Source organism: Condylura cristata, unplaced genomic scaffold (genome assembly GCF_000260355.1).
Source record: "Condylura cristata isolate star-nosed mole 26May11 unplaced genomic scaffold, ConCri1.0 scaffold00022, whole genome shotgun sequence".
Taxonomy (NCBI): Eukaryota; Metazoa; Chordata; class Mammalia; order Eulipotyphla; family Talpidae; genus Condylura; species Condylura cristata.
The window spans coordinates 3,571,275-3,585,266 of NW_004567123.1; the positions used below are offsets into that span (position 1 = coordinate 3,571,275).

The window sequence follows — 13,992 nt, forward strand, 5'->3', positions numbered from 1 at the left end:
AAAGCAATTATCTTTGTCAGTGGGACTTTCAGTAGTTTAGCAAACAAACTTTTAGAGTGCCTACTGTACACATGGTACCACAGAAAGAGCTGAGATATAAATGCTGACCAAGAATCATACCTTCTCTCCTAATAAGGAACATAGGAAATCATTAGTGAAGATTTTGTGAGGAAATGAACAAAGTACTGAGTCAAAGTGTGTGTAACACACATGCTTTCCATAAGCATATCTTTGTGAACATGGGCTAAAGGTATGGTGCATGGGGAAGGGAGAGATTTTCATCTATAAACCAAGAAAGACAGCATGCAGTTTAAAATGAGACAGAACTGGTTATAGCCAGTCAGAGGAAGTAAATGAGCAAACAAAGAGATGCCAGACAAAGTAGCTACGTATAACTGGAGCAGCCTTTCGATAGGGATCTAGGAGAGAGGCTGTCCTACAAAAAATTATGAATGCCTTACATTCTTAATTCTGCCAAAGAAGATCAAAAACTAGTATCATTCTAAAAGCTGTAATAGATACTTCAAGTTCTCAAGGCTTAATTCTCAGATGGGACCCTAACTGAGAAAGGTTGAATTAGACCAGAAAGTCTGTGAATAGTGGTGGACAGTAAAACAAGCTGGTTTAACTAAGCTACCTGAGAACTGTTAGCAGAGTATAAGAGAACAGAGATAACAGTCAAAGGAGAACTCTACGCAAGAGCCTTCAACATGCACTTGATATGGGACTACTGGGCAAGAAAAGAAAACAGTAAGATTAAAAATGAAGACCACGTTCAGAAGGCTAATGATGATGATTCCAAGTCATGTAAATAAAAGAGTTAAAACTAAGAAAATAAAGGGAAATTTTTAGGAAACACAACTCCGAGGGAAGAGATAATCCCAGAGTCACAGGGATAATTTCTCCCTTAAATACAATAGCTATAGCAAGAGATTTGATAACTGAAAACTATGGGAAAGCATATCATCTTATTTATTATTGCATGTACAGTTTATCGTGCATCTATTAGTCCTTGAGAAAACTGCTACACTTAGTATTTTAATTTAATCACTAAAATAATAAAGGGATTAAAGAACAAAAGATGCTAAAGCACAATTCAACTGTACTTCTCCAGTAACAACAGGCACAATTTAAACAATTCTACTAAAAGTGAAACATACCAGGAACTCAAAGTCCAAAAGGATAACTTTTACTTGCATACAAATTTTGAAAACTCCATTTTTTTTCAGATTTATATAATTCAAATTTTTCTAAGTAGTACATTAACAACAATAATCTTATTATAAGATTATGGTAATTTTAAATAATGGTAATAATAAAGGAAAAAAAAAAAACAAGTAACACTGACAAACTTCTACCACCACAAACAATTAAAAGTACTTGTGGAGAATTATTAAAGAGGGAAAGCAGTAATACTGATCTAAGACAGATGCACCCAATGGAGGAAATTAATTATTAGAACAAAACAGCCTGTGAACAGCCTGTCCAGATGTAATACTAGAATTGTATTTAGATTTACAGTATGCCATCTAATTCTGTAAACAGAAAATAATATTTTTCTCTCAATACAATCTCTTATGCCACTTTTTTGATACTTTCTCCCTCCACTTCCCTTTTAACAGCAGAAGCCTTCTCTCATTAGCATTGGCTAATTTATTAAGTATTTGGTTTGTCTAATTGTGTCTATATAAACCTTCAACATTTGCCTATAATTCTGACTTGCTGTACACATTATTCCCTCAAACTTCTACTTTACTATAAATGGGAACATTTTGAGCTCTCATAGCTGAATAATATTCCACTGTATGAATAAACCACATCTTAGTTCAATTCTTTCAGAGGACACAGGTTGTTTCCATGTCCTAGCTAGCCTAAGTAATGCCAGAATAAACACTGAGAATATAATTATTTGAACCAATGGCTTCATATTCTTCAAAAACGGGATTGGTCATTTGGTATTTCTTTCAGTTTTTTAAGCTAAATCCATACTGTTTTCCAAAATGACTGCAGCAGTTTACATTCCCACCAAGCGTATAAGGGCTCCTTCCTCTGAATCCTCTCCAAGTATTTATTTGCTCTTTTTTTAAAAAAAAGATTTATTTATTTATTCATACAGAACTGGGGTACAGGCCAGAGATGTGGAGGGTGAGAGGATTCACCAGAGACAGAGCAGGGAGCAGAACAGGCAGATTGACGAAGTACACTGCTGAGGGGAGCAGCGGGAGGGTCAGGAGAGGTCTGCCACGCCATGTGGATCCAACTCATGTGGAAGTGGCTAAAGCTTCTTAGTGCTGTGCTTTAATCTGCTGCGCCACCAGGGAGGGCCCTTATTTGCTTTTTTTAAAAAAACAATTGGTTGTCAGAAAAGTTGTGATGAACTTTTTGTGTTTTCAAAGAAAAAAATGTGTAATGACTTAGTGGCAACACAATTTGTGATATGCATGCATGATATCAGGCATCGTTTCATTGTTGTTTTCACGTAGTAATAAATATCTACTAGACAACCTGACACTCTTTGGTAAATTGTTGAGATCTAGGACCCATTTACTGATTGGGTTGTTTGTTACAATGTTGAAGTGAACAACCTTTTAGTCTACCTTGGATGCTAACTGCCTTGCTAGTGGTGTAACATTAGGAGTATTTTCCCCCACTCTGTAGGATTTCCTTATATTTTCTTTTATGTGTAAAAGTTTTTTAACTTAGGGTAATTCCAAATATTATTTTTGCTTTTTTTAATTTTCCTAGCCATTAGGGTTCAAGTCTACAATAACACCTTTATTATTGATGATATGGAATGTCACCAATGTATTTTTCTATTAACTTTACTGTTGATGTCTTATATCTAAGTTTTAATCATTTCACATTTTTTTTTGTTCATGGAATTAAAAGTTAAGCAATTTCATTCTTTTTACCTTTGACTGTCCATTTTTCCCAGAACCATTTCTTAAAAAGACTCTCCATTCTCTGACTCTATTGCATAAATTAAGTATATATATATATTATGTTCATGTACCTTTTGAGTTTTCCAATCTGCCCCACTGATCCATGTGTAGAATTTTTATTCCATTACCATGTATTTGTTTAATTACCCGTGGCCTATAGTATACTTTAAGGCCAGGTAGCAAGCCTCCATCTCTCCTTTATTTGAGGTCTTTTATAGTTCCAAACAAATTTTAGTATTTTTGCATTTCTTTGAAGAATATTATTGGTGTTTTAATGGGGACTGTATTAAATTTATAAATCACTTTTGGCACAATAGTTATTTTGTATATTGTATATTTTGTGTATTGATTCTCTTTATCCATGAACATGGACTATCTCTCCCACCTCCTTATGTTACTATTTAAATCCTTTAATAAAATCTTGTTTTCAGTGTATAAGTACTTCCCTTCCTTGCTTCAATTAATTCCTAGGTATATGATTTTCAAAAAATTTATAATAACTTATCTTTACATATTTTTGTGCATTTTTCCATCTCAGTTGCAATCCCTTTGGGTTTCCCATCACCAAATCAATCATGTGCTATCACCATAGTCCAGTGCATTTCCCTTCCCCAACCCCCACTGTTTTTGATCCCATTCCCCACTCCACCCCCACAAAATGTCTCGCCTGTTCCATTACATTCTCTTCCTACCCAGATTCCTTTTATTTCGTGTTGTTGCCTGTTTAACTCAAACTTCCAGTACAAAATTAAACAGAAGTAGTGACAGTGGAGATCTTGTCTTGTTTATGATCTTAAAGGGAAAGCTTCTATTTTTTCACTATTGTATCATATTGGTTGTAGATCTCCCACATATTTGCCTTATTGGGATAGGTTCAGTCTATTTCCATTTTGTTCAGAATTATCATAAAGGGGTATTATATTTTATCAAATGCTTTTTCTGCAACTAAATTACCACATAATTAAAAAGTCTTTTTGCGTGCTGTATTACATTGACAGATTTGCATATATTTAACTATCCATGCATCCCTGGGATAAATTCTACTTGGTCATGACATGATCCTTCTAATATATTGTATATTGAAGATTTTTGTATTAATAGTCAAAAGGGATGTTGGTCTGCAGTTTTTCTTCTACTGGCTTTCTCTGGTTTGGTATTAGGGTGATGTTTGCATTATAAAATATATCCCAGAACATTCTCTTTTCTTGGATTTTAATAAATAATTTGAGCAAGATGGGCATAAGTTCTTTAAAAGTTTGAAAGAATTTACTTATAAAGTCATCTCATCCTGGGGTTTTGTTTTAGGAAGATTTCCAATTACTGCTTGAATTTCTATATTGTGATTGGTGTATTCAACTCCTTTATTTCTTAATGGTCTAGTTTTGGTAAACTATACTTTTCGAGAAATGTACCCATTTCTTGAAAATTATTGAATTTATCGTTGTTGTTGTTCAGTGACTTATGGTCCTTTGTATTTATTTACATGCCATCTGTGAAATTTTCTTCTATTTCATTTATTTTCTCTTTTCTTCTGTTAGTCTACTTGAGGATTTATCAATTTTATCTTTTTTTAAAGAACCCTTTTGTATAGCCCATTTTTTTCCTATTTTGTTTATTTTAACTGTTAATTTTATCGTTTTCTTCTAACTTCAGGTCTTGTCACTCTTTTTTTAATTTGTTAAGTGTTATATTTTTTATTAGTTTTTTTTCTTGTTTCTTAATACGGACCTGTATTGTAATGATTTTCTCTTTTAAGAATAGTATGCTAAATTTCATAATTTCTGATAGCTTGTATCCTTATTTACATTTGTCATGAGGTATTCTTAAATTTCTGCACTAATTTTTTAATACAATTGATATTAAGCACTACACTAACTCTTCAAGTATTTATACACATACACACTCTCTCTCACACTCATTCTCTCTCAATTGATGTCTACTTTATGGCATTATGGTCAAAGGAGTACTTGGAATGACTCAATCTTGTAGCTGTATTGACAAATGACTTGTGTCCCAACATATGGTCTATACTTAAAAAATATTTCATCTACACTTGAAAATGTATGAAGCAATTTTTGGATAGAATATCTGTTAAGCCCACTGGCTCTAGTTCCTCACTTAAAACCACTGTTGCCTTATTTATTGTGTCTTGTTGAGCTATCCATAGGTCTATTAAATCCCCTACTATGATTTTATTCTTGTCAATTTCTGTAGTTGTTATTATTAACTGCTTTATATAAATATAGGGTTTCATCATTTGGTGTATATATGCATTTATAAGTGTTATTTCTTCTTACTGTACTAGGTCCTTAATCACAATATAATATCCATCCTTCTCTTATTACCTTTTAAAATTGTAAATCTATTTTATCTGATGTAAGTATAGCTGTTCCTTTTTTTGACTGGCTTTTGTCTGTAGGGCTGTCTTCCAGCTTTTAATTCTAATTCTGGTTGGAAAATGAATATCCTGTAAACACAGAAGGACTTTATTTGCAATCAACTCAGCTACTTAATACCTCTAAATTGGTAAATTCAAGCCATTTCATTTAGGTGATTATTGAAATCTAAGTGCTTAACATTTTATTATTTTAAAAAAAGCTTAGGAATTTCAAGACTAAGCCAGTAATTAACACTCTGCACCTTTACTAGAATAGTTCTCTAACAGTGTACCTGCTTTGCTTGTCCTATACCCCACTCTCCAGGTCAATGCCAGGTCTCCAAAATCCTTGAAGTGGATATAGCCCTGAATCAACAGCAGCAAAATTTCCATACAGTTGTCAAACCTTCCTCTCATCAATTGTACCACCCAGGTATCAAATTAAATGCTCTTCAGTTAGTTTTTTCTTTCTGTTGTCCCCATGTCATTCCTCCTGATACATGCAATGTCTGTTCTGTTTATCTCTCAGGGGTGTTGAATCTACTTTGTTGTAATCTAGTTGTGGATATGTGGAGGAGGCAGCTGGTGTCCTCACTCTGTTACCAACTTGCTGGACTCAGAAATGCTACTTCTTTGAGCATAAGCTTTTCTCCAGTAGGCCAGCTCTGAATCAGGAGTAGCAAGCATCATGGATATCTACTTTGTAGACAATCTTCCTAGTAGCTTAATAACCTATTTGTCTTCATAAACACACTGAGGACAAAATATATGAATACAAATTTAAAACCTAGTTTAGCTGAAAATAACGAAAACTAAGAGCACTCCATTAATGTAACAATTAGCACTTTTAAACACTACTTGTAAAAAGAAAGAAAACCTTATTTAGCAAAGTGCGAACAAGAATGTATACCTCTTTTAACCATTCTATTCACTTTAAGAATTATCTCTAGAAATGCCCTCTTAAATACTATTATTGCTTGAGAGTGCTGGCAACTTCATAAAGAAAGCAGAGAGCTCCAATACCAAATTTCACTTTTATTTATCCTTTCCTGACACATTCTATAATTAATGATACATCAGCATGCCAATGCAAACTTACATATTTGCATGATTCATATACTTGATATTTGAAAACATTTAAAAGAGTTTATAGAACTTAAGGTGTCTTTTCTAGCCTTTTCTAAGAGTGTATCCAGTCCATCGTCCTATTAAGTATTATAGGTAGTAAAAGTTAAAACTCTCCTAATCATACTCCTCTTCCTTCAGAATTCTAACCAAATGTGGATAACCATATACCTTATAAACATGTAGTAACAGTTATAGTAAAAGAAGACTTTCACATACATTCACATTTTTAAGAAAAATGCTTGAGATGAAACATTCTATCAGTTGTCCAATTTATTCAAAGGCAAATAGGAAGTTTGAGGAACAGTCCTCTGAAGAAAGAAGTATGGGCTCTTAAAAAACTTTGGCAGGCACTGATTTGAATACTCTGAATATCTGAGTTTTTACTTGGATTTAAAACTATGCTAGGTGTTATGAGAGAAAAAAAACCTGACATTTCTACTGATGAAAATAACAAAAATTATATGTATAATCATATATATAAAAGTTATATATACATAAATGTTACCTTTTCAAGAGAAGAAAAGCAACAAAAGAGAGGCTACAAAAGGACATTCCAAGCAATGGGAGAAAGGTACAGGGTACCAAAAGGATCAAGCTAGGTAGCAAGGAGGCATTCCTAAACAACTGTGGGATTCAGACACAGAGCTATACTGAACCAAAGTACAACAGGCCTTGAATAAACCAAGTGCAATTCACTGACACTACAGAGAAACCAAATATATTTGGGATGATAAGCCTTAAGTGTGCTCCCCTCAGCAGTGTAGTTTGTAGATCTGCCTGTTCTGCCCCCCACTCTGTCTTTAGTGAATCCTCTTATTCCCCCATACCTCTGACCTGTACCCCAGTTCTGTATGCATAAATTTTAAAAATCTTTAAATAAATAAAACTAAATTAAGAAAAAAGAAATGCCAAATTATAGGTGACTAATATTTGTAATAGGTTCATTGTTGTAAACATTTCATTTTGCTAAAATGTCTAACAACATAATAAGCACAATTCAACAACGTTAAAGAGCTCATCAGTGTGCTCTGTAATGAACTCTCATCTATATTTTCCTTTCCAAGAGCTAAAACTCTTATTAATGAGGCAGAATTTTCATGTAAGCATTAAGGGCTGATGTCCATTGTTATTATTAATGAAATTAAATCGAGCTGTGTCTAATAATACATATTTGCAGGTATATACATTATTGCTAAAATCATTTTAGTAAATATTTTAAAGAGGGATTTTAGTCAATTATAAATTTATTAATTTTTTAAAAATCATATAACTACTAGACTATACATGTATCAAGATCCAAAGTATAAAGTTCATCTTAAAAAGCAAAACAAAAGAGCTGTCCTAAAAGAATTATATCTAAACAAGTTATAATGGTAGAGGAAGAACAATATGAAAGAAATTGAAGGAAACAGCTCAGTTCTATTCAAAGTTCAGCAACTAACATCGCTGATTTATAGAATCAGAATTAAGGAAGAAAAAAATCTTCTAGATCACAGATAACTGTAATCTGAGAGTCCTTTCATGATAGAAAGTATCCACCTAAATTCAACTTGAGGAAATGAAATGCTGGATGCATTCAGAAAAAGAAAGGGGAAAAGACAGGAATCAAAACAGAAAAATAACTAATAACTGGCACTGAAAGCTATGTATATTCAGGCTTTTATTTATAAAGCAAAAAAGCACTGGGCAGAAACAAAACAAAACTTGCAGTAAAAATAGACCTCAGCCTCAATATTACCCTCAGAGAAAAACACTGCAAATTACCATAGAAAGTAAAAGTTAACTTTGGTCTTTCAGGAATCTATATGAAATTAGCTGAAATTAATTCCACTGTAAAGTTATTTCTAACATAAACTTAATATGCACTTCAATCTGGGATTTATTATATAAATTTAATGATTTTGTGAACAGTGTGGATGCCAAATAATACGAAAGGATCCTTCAAACTCAGAACTAACCAACAACATCACACAAACAAAAACTCCAGGATGTGTAATTTTTCAGCTCTCCTCTGGGGCAACTCTCTGTCCTAATTAGAAAGTTAAGCAGTATTAACTATTTCTAGCGGGCTGGGCAGAAAAGCCCTTAAAAACCTGAGAAAAGTTGAGCACAAGTAAACAAGTAACCATCCAAAGAGAGAGCTGGTGGGATTAACTGGCCTGAAGAATCGCTGCAAGCCAAATAACACAGGGTCAATAGGTATTGTCCACACCAGATCTGTGATGGGCAGGCAGAGAGAGCACGGTTCACAATTCTGAACTCTACCCTTAAAAGATCTCAAAGACAAAAGGCCAGGACAAATTATTTGTAAAGATAAATGAAAGCAACTAACATAGGCAAAATTTCCAAATTCACAAGTTTTCTATAAATAAAAATCTTTCATTTGAATGGTAGTTGCTATCTAAATCTTAGATAGAAATTATAAACATTATAGCATTAGCTAAATGTTATATAGGAAAATATACACATTTGTACTTCACAATAAGAAATAAGTAAAATTAAAAGTATTTCCTGATAGTGAGAAATGAGAATGGGTGGGCAAGGTTGATTGAGAAATAAACTTCTTAAGTAGGCTGTTAGGAAATCCTTGAATGACTAGAATGTGTTACATCTACAGATTGAAGAATATGACAACATAAATTCTGCCATTAAGATTAGTAATCATATACAATAATTATACAAATCAGTAAAAATTTTGATTTTTAAACAGCCATGCTATATTTTACATTTCTACTCAGCAGAAAATTCTATCATTATTGAAGAAATGAAGTATAAATATTTACCAGATAGCAGAAAGTAGCCCTTTTAAAGTATAGAGTTGCTGATAAAAGTTTCCACAAACTTACTTTTTCATCTTAAACAAATTAAAGTACAATACAGTTTTGTTTTTAAATGCTGCAGGGACAAAATTATAAATATAATTAAAATATCTTGCCTGAATACAGCAAAGCTGTGGGGGTATAGTGGTCTATTTGCTCCTATATAACAAACTACTCCCAGAAATTCCTACTTTCTACCACCCAGTTTCCTAATCCAGGAAGAATTAGGTTGTCAGGGAAACCAGAAAGCAGAGAAGCAAGCTTGTTAAATCAGTAACCTTAACAATATACATAATTTAAAGTCAAGAGGTTTTGCTCAGAGTTTACAACACTGGGACTCTTCAAACTCAAAGCACTGGTAGAATAATAGTTGCCATTTCCTTGTGAATCACTGATCTTCTGAAACTTATTTGCAAGTTCAGAGATGTGTGCTGGGCTAATGCCATGAATTTGGGAAGACTTACCTGATTGCAGCATTCTGTGTCAGATCCCTTAACATGGGAACAGGAGAACATACAATTCTAAAGAAAAACAAGAGAAGAACCATCTATTTGTCAATTGTAACCGTTTAGCTAGTTGGAGTAAGATGTTGATTATATTTGGTAGGCTCTAGGAAAGAAAAGTCATCAAAATGCACCAACAAAAAATGATAAAATATTAACATCTTTAAAATTGAACGGTTTCCCTTATTTGTAATCTCATTAAATTTCGAAAAGATTAGCTACAAAGCAAAAATGGGGGTAGGAAGAAGGTAATTCTATAGAAAAATAAATCAGGCATTTCATAATGAGGAAAATGAAATGGTTAATAAATGTACTATGTGGCATATAATTTCATTAGTAATCAGAGAAATGCAACTGGAAATCACAATATGCCAGTAAGCATTATCAGACAAAAGGTTGTGAGAATTCTAAAGTGTTGCAAGAATATAGAGCAAGATCCCGCACAAAGTGCTGTCATTATATAACCACCCTGCCTAGCTAGAAAAGACAAAGTTACCATGATTCGACCAGCAATTATTTTCCTGGATATAATGAACAGCAACTGTCAAATTCTGATTTCAGAATCACTTTACACTTTTATAAAAATTGAGAACCACAACAAGAGAGTTTTTATTTATATTGGTTATGTCTATCGCTTTATATTTCAATATACTATATTTTTTCTCTGGACACACAAGAACGAGAGTAAGAAAAACAAATAAAAACATCTCTGCTTTGATATTAAAAGTTCTGACCTTGTAATCTCTGGAAAGAGTTTTAGAGATTCTCTTCGCAAAGTGACATAGTTATAATGGCTGACAATCTGTTCAAATCCTTTTTAGTTCAGCAATTTTTTTTTGTTTTTTCCCCCTGTGTTTTACTACAAAATAAAGTTTAGGTAACAGGTAAAAAATGCTAGCTAAACTTTCTACTAGCCACCCCAATTATACACAAATGAACACTTACTGATCTGGAAGAATGGCTACTTCATCCAATGAAAACTTTCCTTGAATTCCATGGCATAGTTCAGGTGGTACATCCACTGGCTATGGAAAAAAGGCACTCCTCATTATATATGGCCTCCCAACAAGGGAAACCAGGGATTTCAACAAACTTTTACAAAAACTTTCATAGGAGCATTATTCTAAGTAGTCAGAAGGTGGAAACACCTAGGTTTCCATTAAAAGGAGAACAGAAGTAGTGTACACAAGCAATAGTATATTATTCAGACATAAAAGAAATGAAATTCTGATATAACATATGTTATATAACATGTTGAACATTGAAATAAGCCAGATACTGGAGGATAAGTACTGTATGATTCATTTATATGAGGGAACCAGATTAGGCAGATTCAAAAAGAGGTAGAGAATACAAAAAGGTAGGAGAAAGGTTACCAGATGTAGAAGGGAAGGGAGAATGGAGACAACTGCTTAAAGGGTACACAGTGTCTGTCTGGAAAGATAAAAAAGTTTTGGAAACTGATAGCAGCGATGGTTGTACAACATTGTGAACTGATTTAATGCTACCAAATTATTCACTTTAAAATGGTTAAAGTGGTAAATTGTTCGTATTTATCAAAATTTTAAAAATGCATTCCTGATTAACAAGAAATTTAATCTAAAAACACTTGATGATGGAAAAAAAAAAGAGCATACCTCTGTGGAACCTGTCTGGTACAGTTCTAAAATGAAGTCATGGAGTGGATGATGTTTCCCCACAAATAAAACATCACCTCCAAGACTATTTCTTCTAGCTGGGGGTAAAGTAAGAAGAGAATAAAGATTAAACAATTACATCTGCAAGAAAAAATTTTATTAGGGTAAAGCAAAAAAAAAAAAAAATCACATATATTACAAAAACTTAATTATAAGGTTTACAAAAGTAATTTAGAAGTGAAAAGGCCTACATTTGTGACATGTATGTAAAAAAACAAACTTTTGCCAGTAAGGTTTCAAAGATTAAAGACCAACAGGAAAACTGTTACTTAAATGTACCCTAAACTAGTACTAAAAGGAGTAAAATTTTCTACTTATACTAAACTCAAAATCTTGATATAAGAAAAATATAAACATACTCCAATAAAACACAAATTGAATCACATAACAAAGATAATTATAAGGATATGAGAAAAATTATTTCTACAGGCTTATTATACTGAAATTAAGTCAAATGTCCAATACAGCCCAATTCTATCCGTATTAATAACAAAATGCCACTTTTCATTTTTTTGTACAACATAACATCTAAACACTGACAGTAAATATTTTTGTTTGAACTGTACTTTCAGGCAAAGTTATTATTTGGGGAGGGATGAAGGAAAAAATGGATAAGGAACATACAACATATAAAAATAACATACAAAAATACTCTTATATGCACATACAAAAATTAAGTCAAAGGATATTCTGAAGTGTTGTTTTTTAATACATCTGAAAAACAATTACGCTAAAAATTTTTACTTACTATTTAACTATCGGTAATTTTTAATGAAGTAAAGCTAATTTTTGTTATAAATAAGCACAATCAATTATTTATGTTCCCTCTTTGAGAAAATTTACCAAAGGCAAAAAAAAAGGTGGGATTTGTGTCTAATGAAATCTTATTTTATAAGGAAATGGAAAGTCTGTAATTCACTGACTCAATGTTGACCAAGGAGAAGTATAATCCTTACTCTCTTCTGGAGTGAGATCTGGATAAACCTCCTCTAGAGCAGCTCGCAGTCTTCGTTCATCCACAAATGGCAACAAGGCTACCCCTGGGGAAACAAAAGTACACCAAACCCTGAGCTATTCGATCATTTAAATTCCAACATGTCATTGGTGCAAATAAACATTTCTGCTACTAAAAAAATATAGAACTGAATTCTATGTAACCAAAACTCAGATACAAGTACTTTCCACACACAGTAGTAGAAGAAAAAAAAAAAAAGTACGTATGTACCACTCTTTAAAATGGCCCATATACAGAAAAACATGCTTGCTGAGTCCTAGCTCTCTTATAAAAATTTTAAATTAGGGCCCTCCCTGGTAGTGCAGGGGGTTAAAGCACAACACTAAGAAGCTAAAGCCACTTCAGCATGAGTTCAATCCTGCTCCAGAAGTGATCCATATGGCGCAGCAGACCTCTCCTGATCCACCTGCTGCTCCCCTTGTTAAGGGGAAGGATGTCCTAAAGGAACTCTGCAAAGTCTGTGGACATCAACCCCCTACTCCAGCTTTCTGGACTTTATTCCCTACTCCAGAGATTGGAAACTACAACTCCCAGCAGTACCAGGGAGAGAACTATGAGGACCCAAGGGTGTAGCTAGCAGGAATTCTGGGACATTGGGGGATAAATAGGGCCTAATTGCGTCTCCCACGCTCTCTCTTGCTCCAGAAACGGCTCTCCAAACCGCGTGACTCAGTGTTTTCAGTCAGCTGAGCCAGTAAGGTATTCCAGTTACTTTACATCCTGCTCTCTTTCCCTGGGTTGTTTTCTATTCATTCCTTTCCCCTTTTGTAAATAGACCCATTTTGACCCTTTTGTGTGTAACTGCAGTATAACTGAATTTTGAGGGTGTGGGTGAGACCCCACAGATAGGCGGCCCAGTCCACTTTAGGCTACCCTGTAACACCCTCAGGATCTATTAATCTCTTAAATGCTGGAGCTTATCCTTGCATCTTTCTAAGACTTCTTTGGTTTCTTTTACTGTAAAAAGATCATTTGTCTATAAAATATTAAAATACAAAGAATGCCTCCTCCAGTTCTAAAACTGCATAAAAACTGTTTATACTGAAGACCTAGTTTTACTTACACACACACACACACACAAACAAACACACACACACACACACACACACACACACACACACACAATTTTTTTAGAGATCTGCCTAAGTAACTTAAGAGGTGGATGCTAAAGAATAGCTGCTATTCACTCTCAGGCTGAAAACTGTCCTGAAGAGTGCTAAAACAACGTAGTTATTTTAGTTGTAACATACATGCATAATTTTCAAAGTAGCACATCAGTAATAAAATATTGATTACTAGAAAAATATGTGACGGTACTGAAGTATATATTCGCTCTCTTGTACACAGTACAAATAGTATTCTGGTTAAATAAGCATTTTAAGATAAATAACACAAAGAAATGCTGAACAGAGATGATTTGAAACTACTGTCAACGCAAAACTGATGAATTTGTGGCTATTCCCTTGAAAATAATGAGATAAGTTTCCAGAGTTGTCATTAATTATGCAGAT

The 13,992-nt window shown here is 33.5% G+C and overlaps 1 protein-coding gene across 2 annotated transcripts in view; it reads right to left on the reverse strand.

Annotated features, from left to right (window-relative positions):
- XRN2 (5'-3' exoribonuclease 2) overlaps positions 1-13,992 on the reverse strand; it is an 83,693-nt gene that overhangs the window by 24,879 nt on the left and 44,822 nt on the right. For both annotated transcript variants that reach the window (XM_012728346.1, XM_004687137.2), the window contains 4 exons: positions 12,423-12,506; positions 11,407-11,504; positions 10,715-10,794; positions 9,731-9,787 (listed from right to left, as the gene is read on the reverse strand). In XM_012728346.1, coding sequence (XP_012583800.1) covers positions 9,731-9,787; positions 10,715-10,794; positions 11,407-11,504; positions 12,423-12,506 — 319 coding nt within the window. The remainder of the gene's footprint in view (positions 1-9,730; positions 9,788-10,714; positions 10,795-11,406; positions 11,505-12,422; positions 12,507-13,992) is intronic.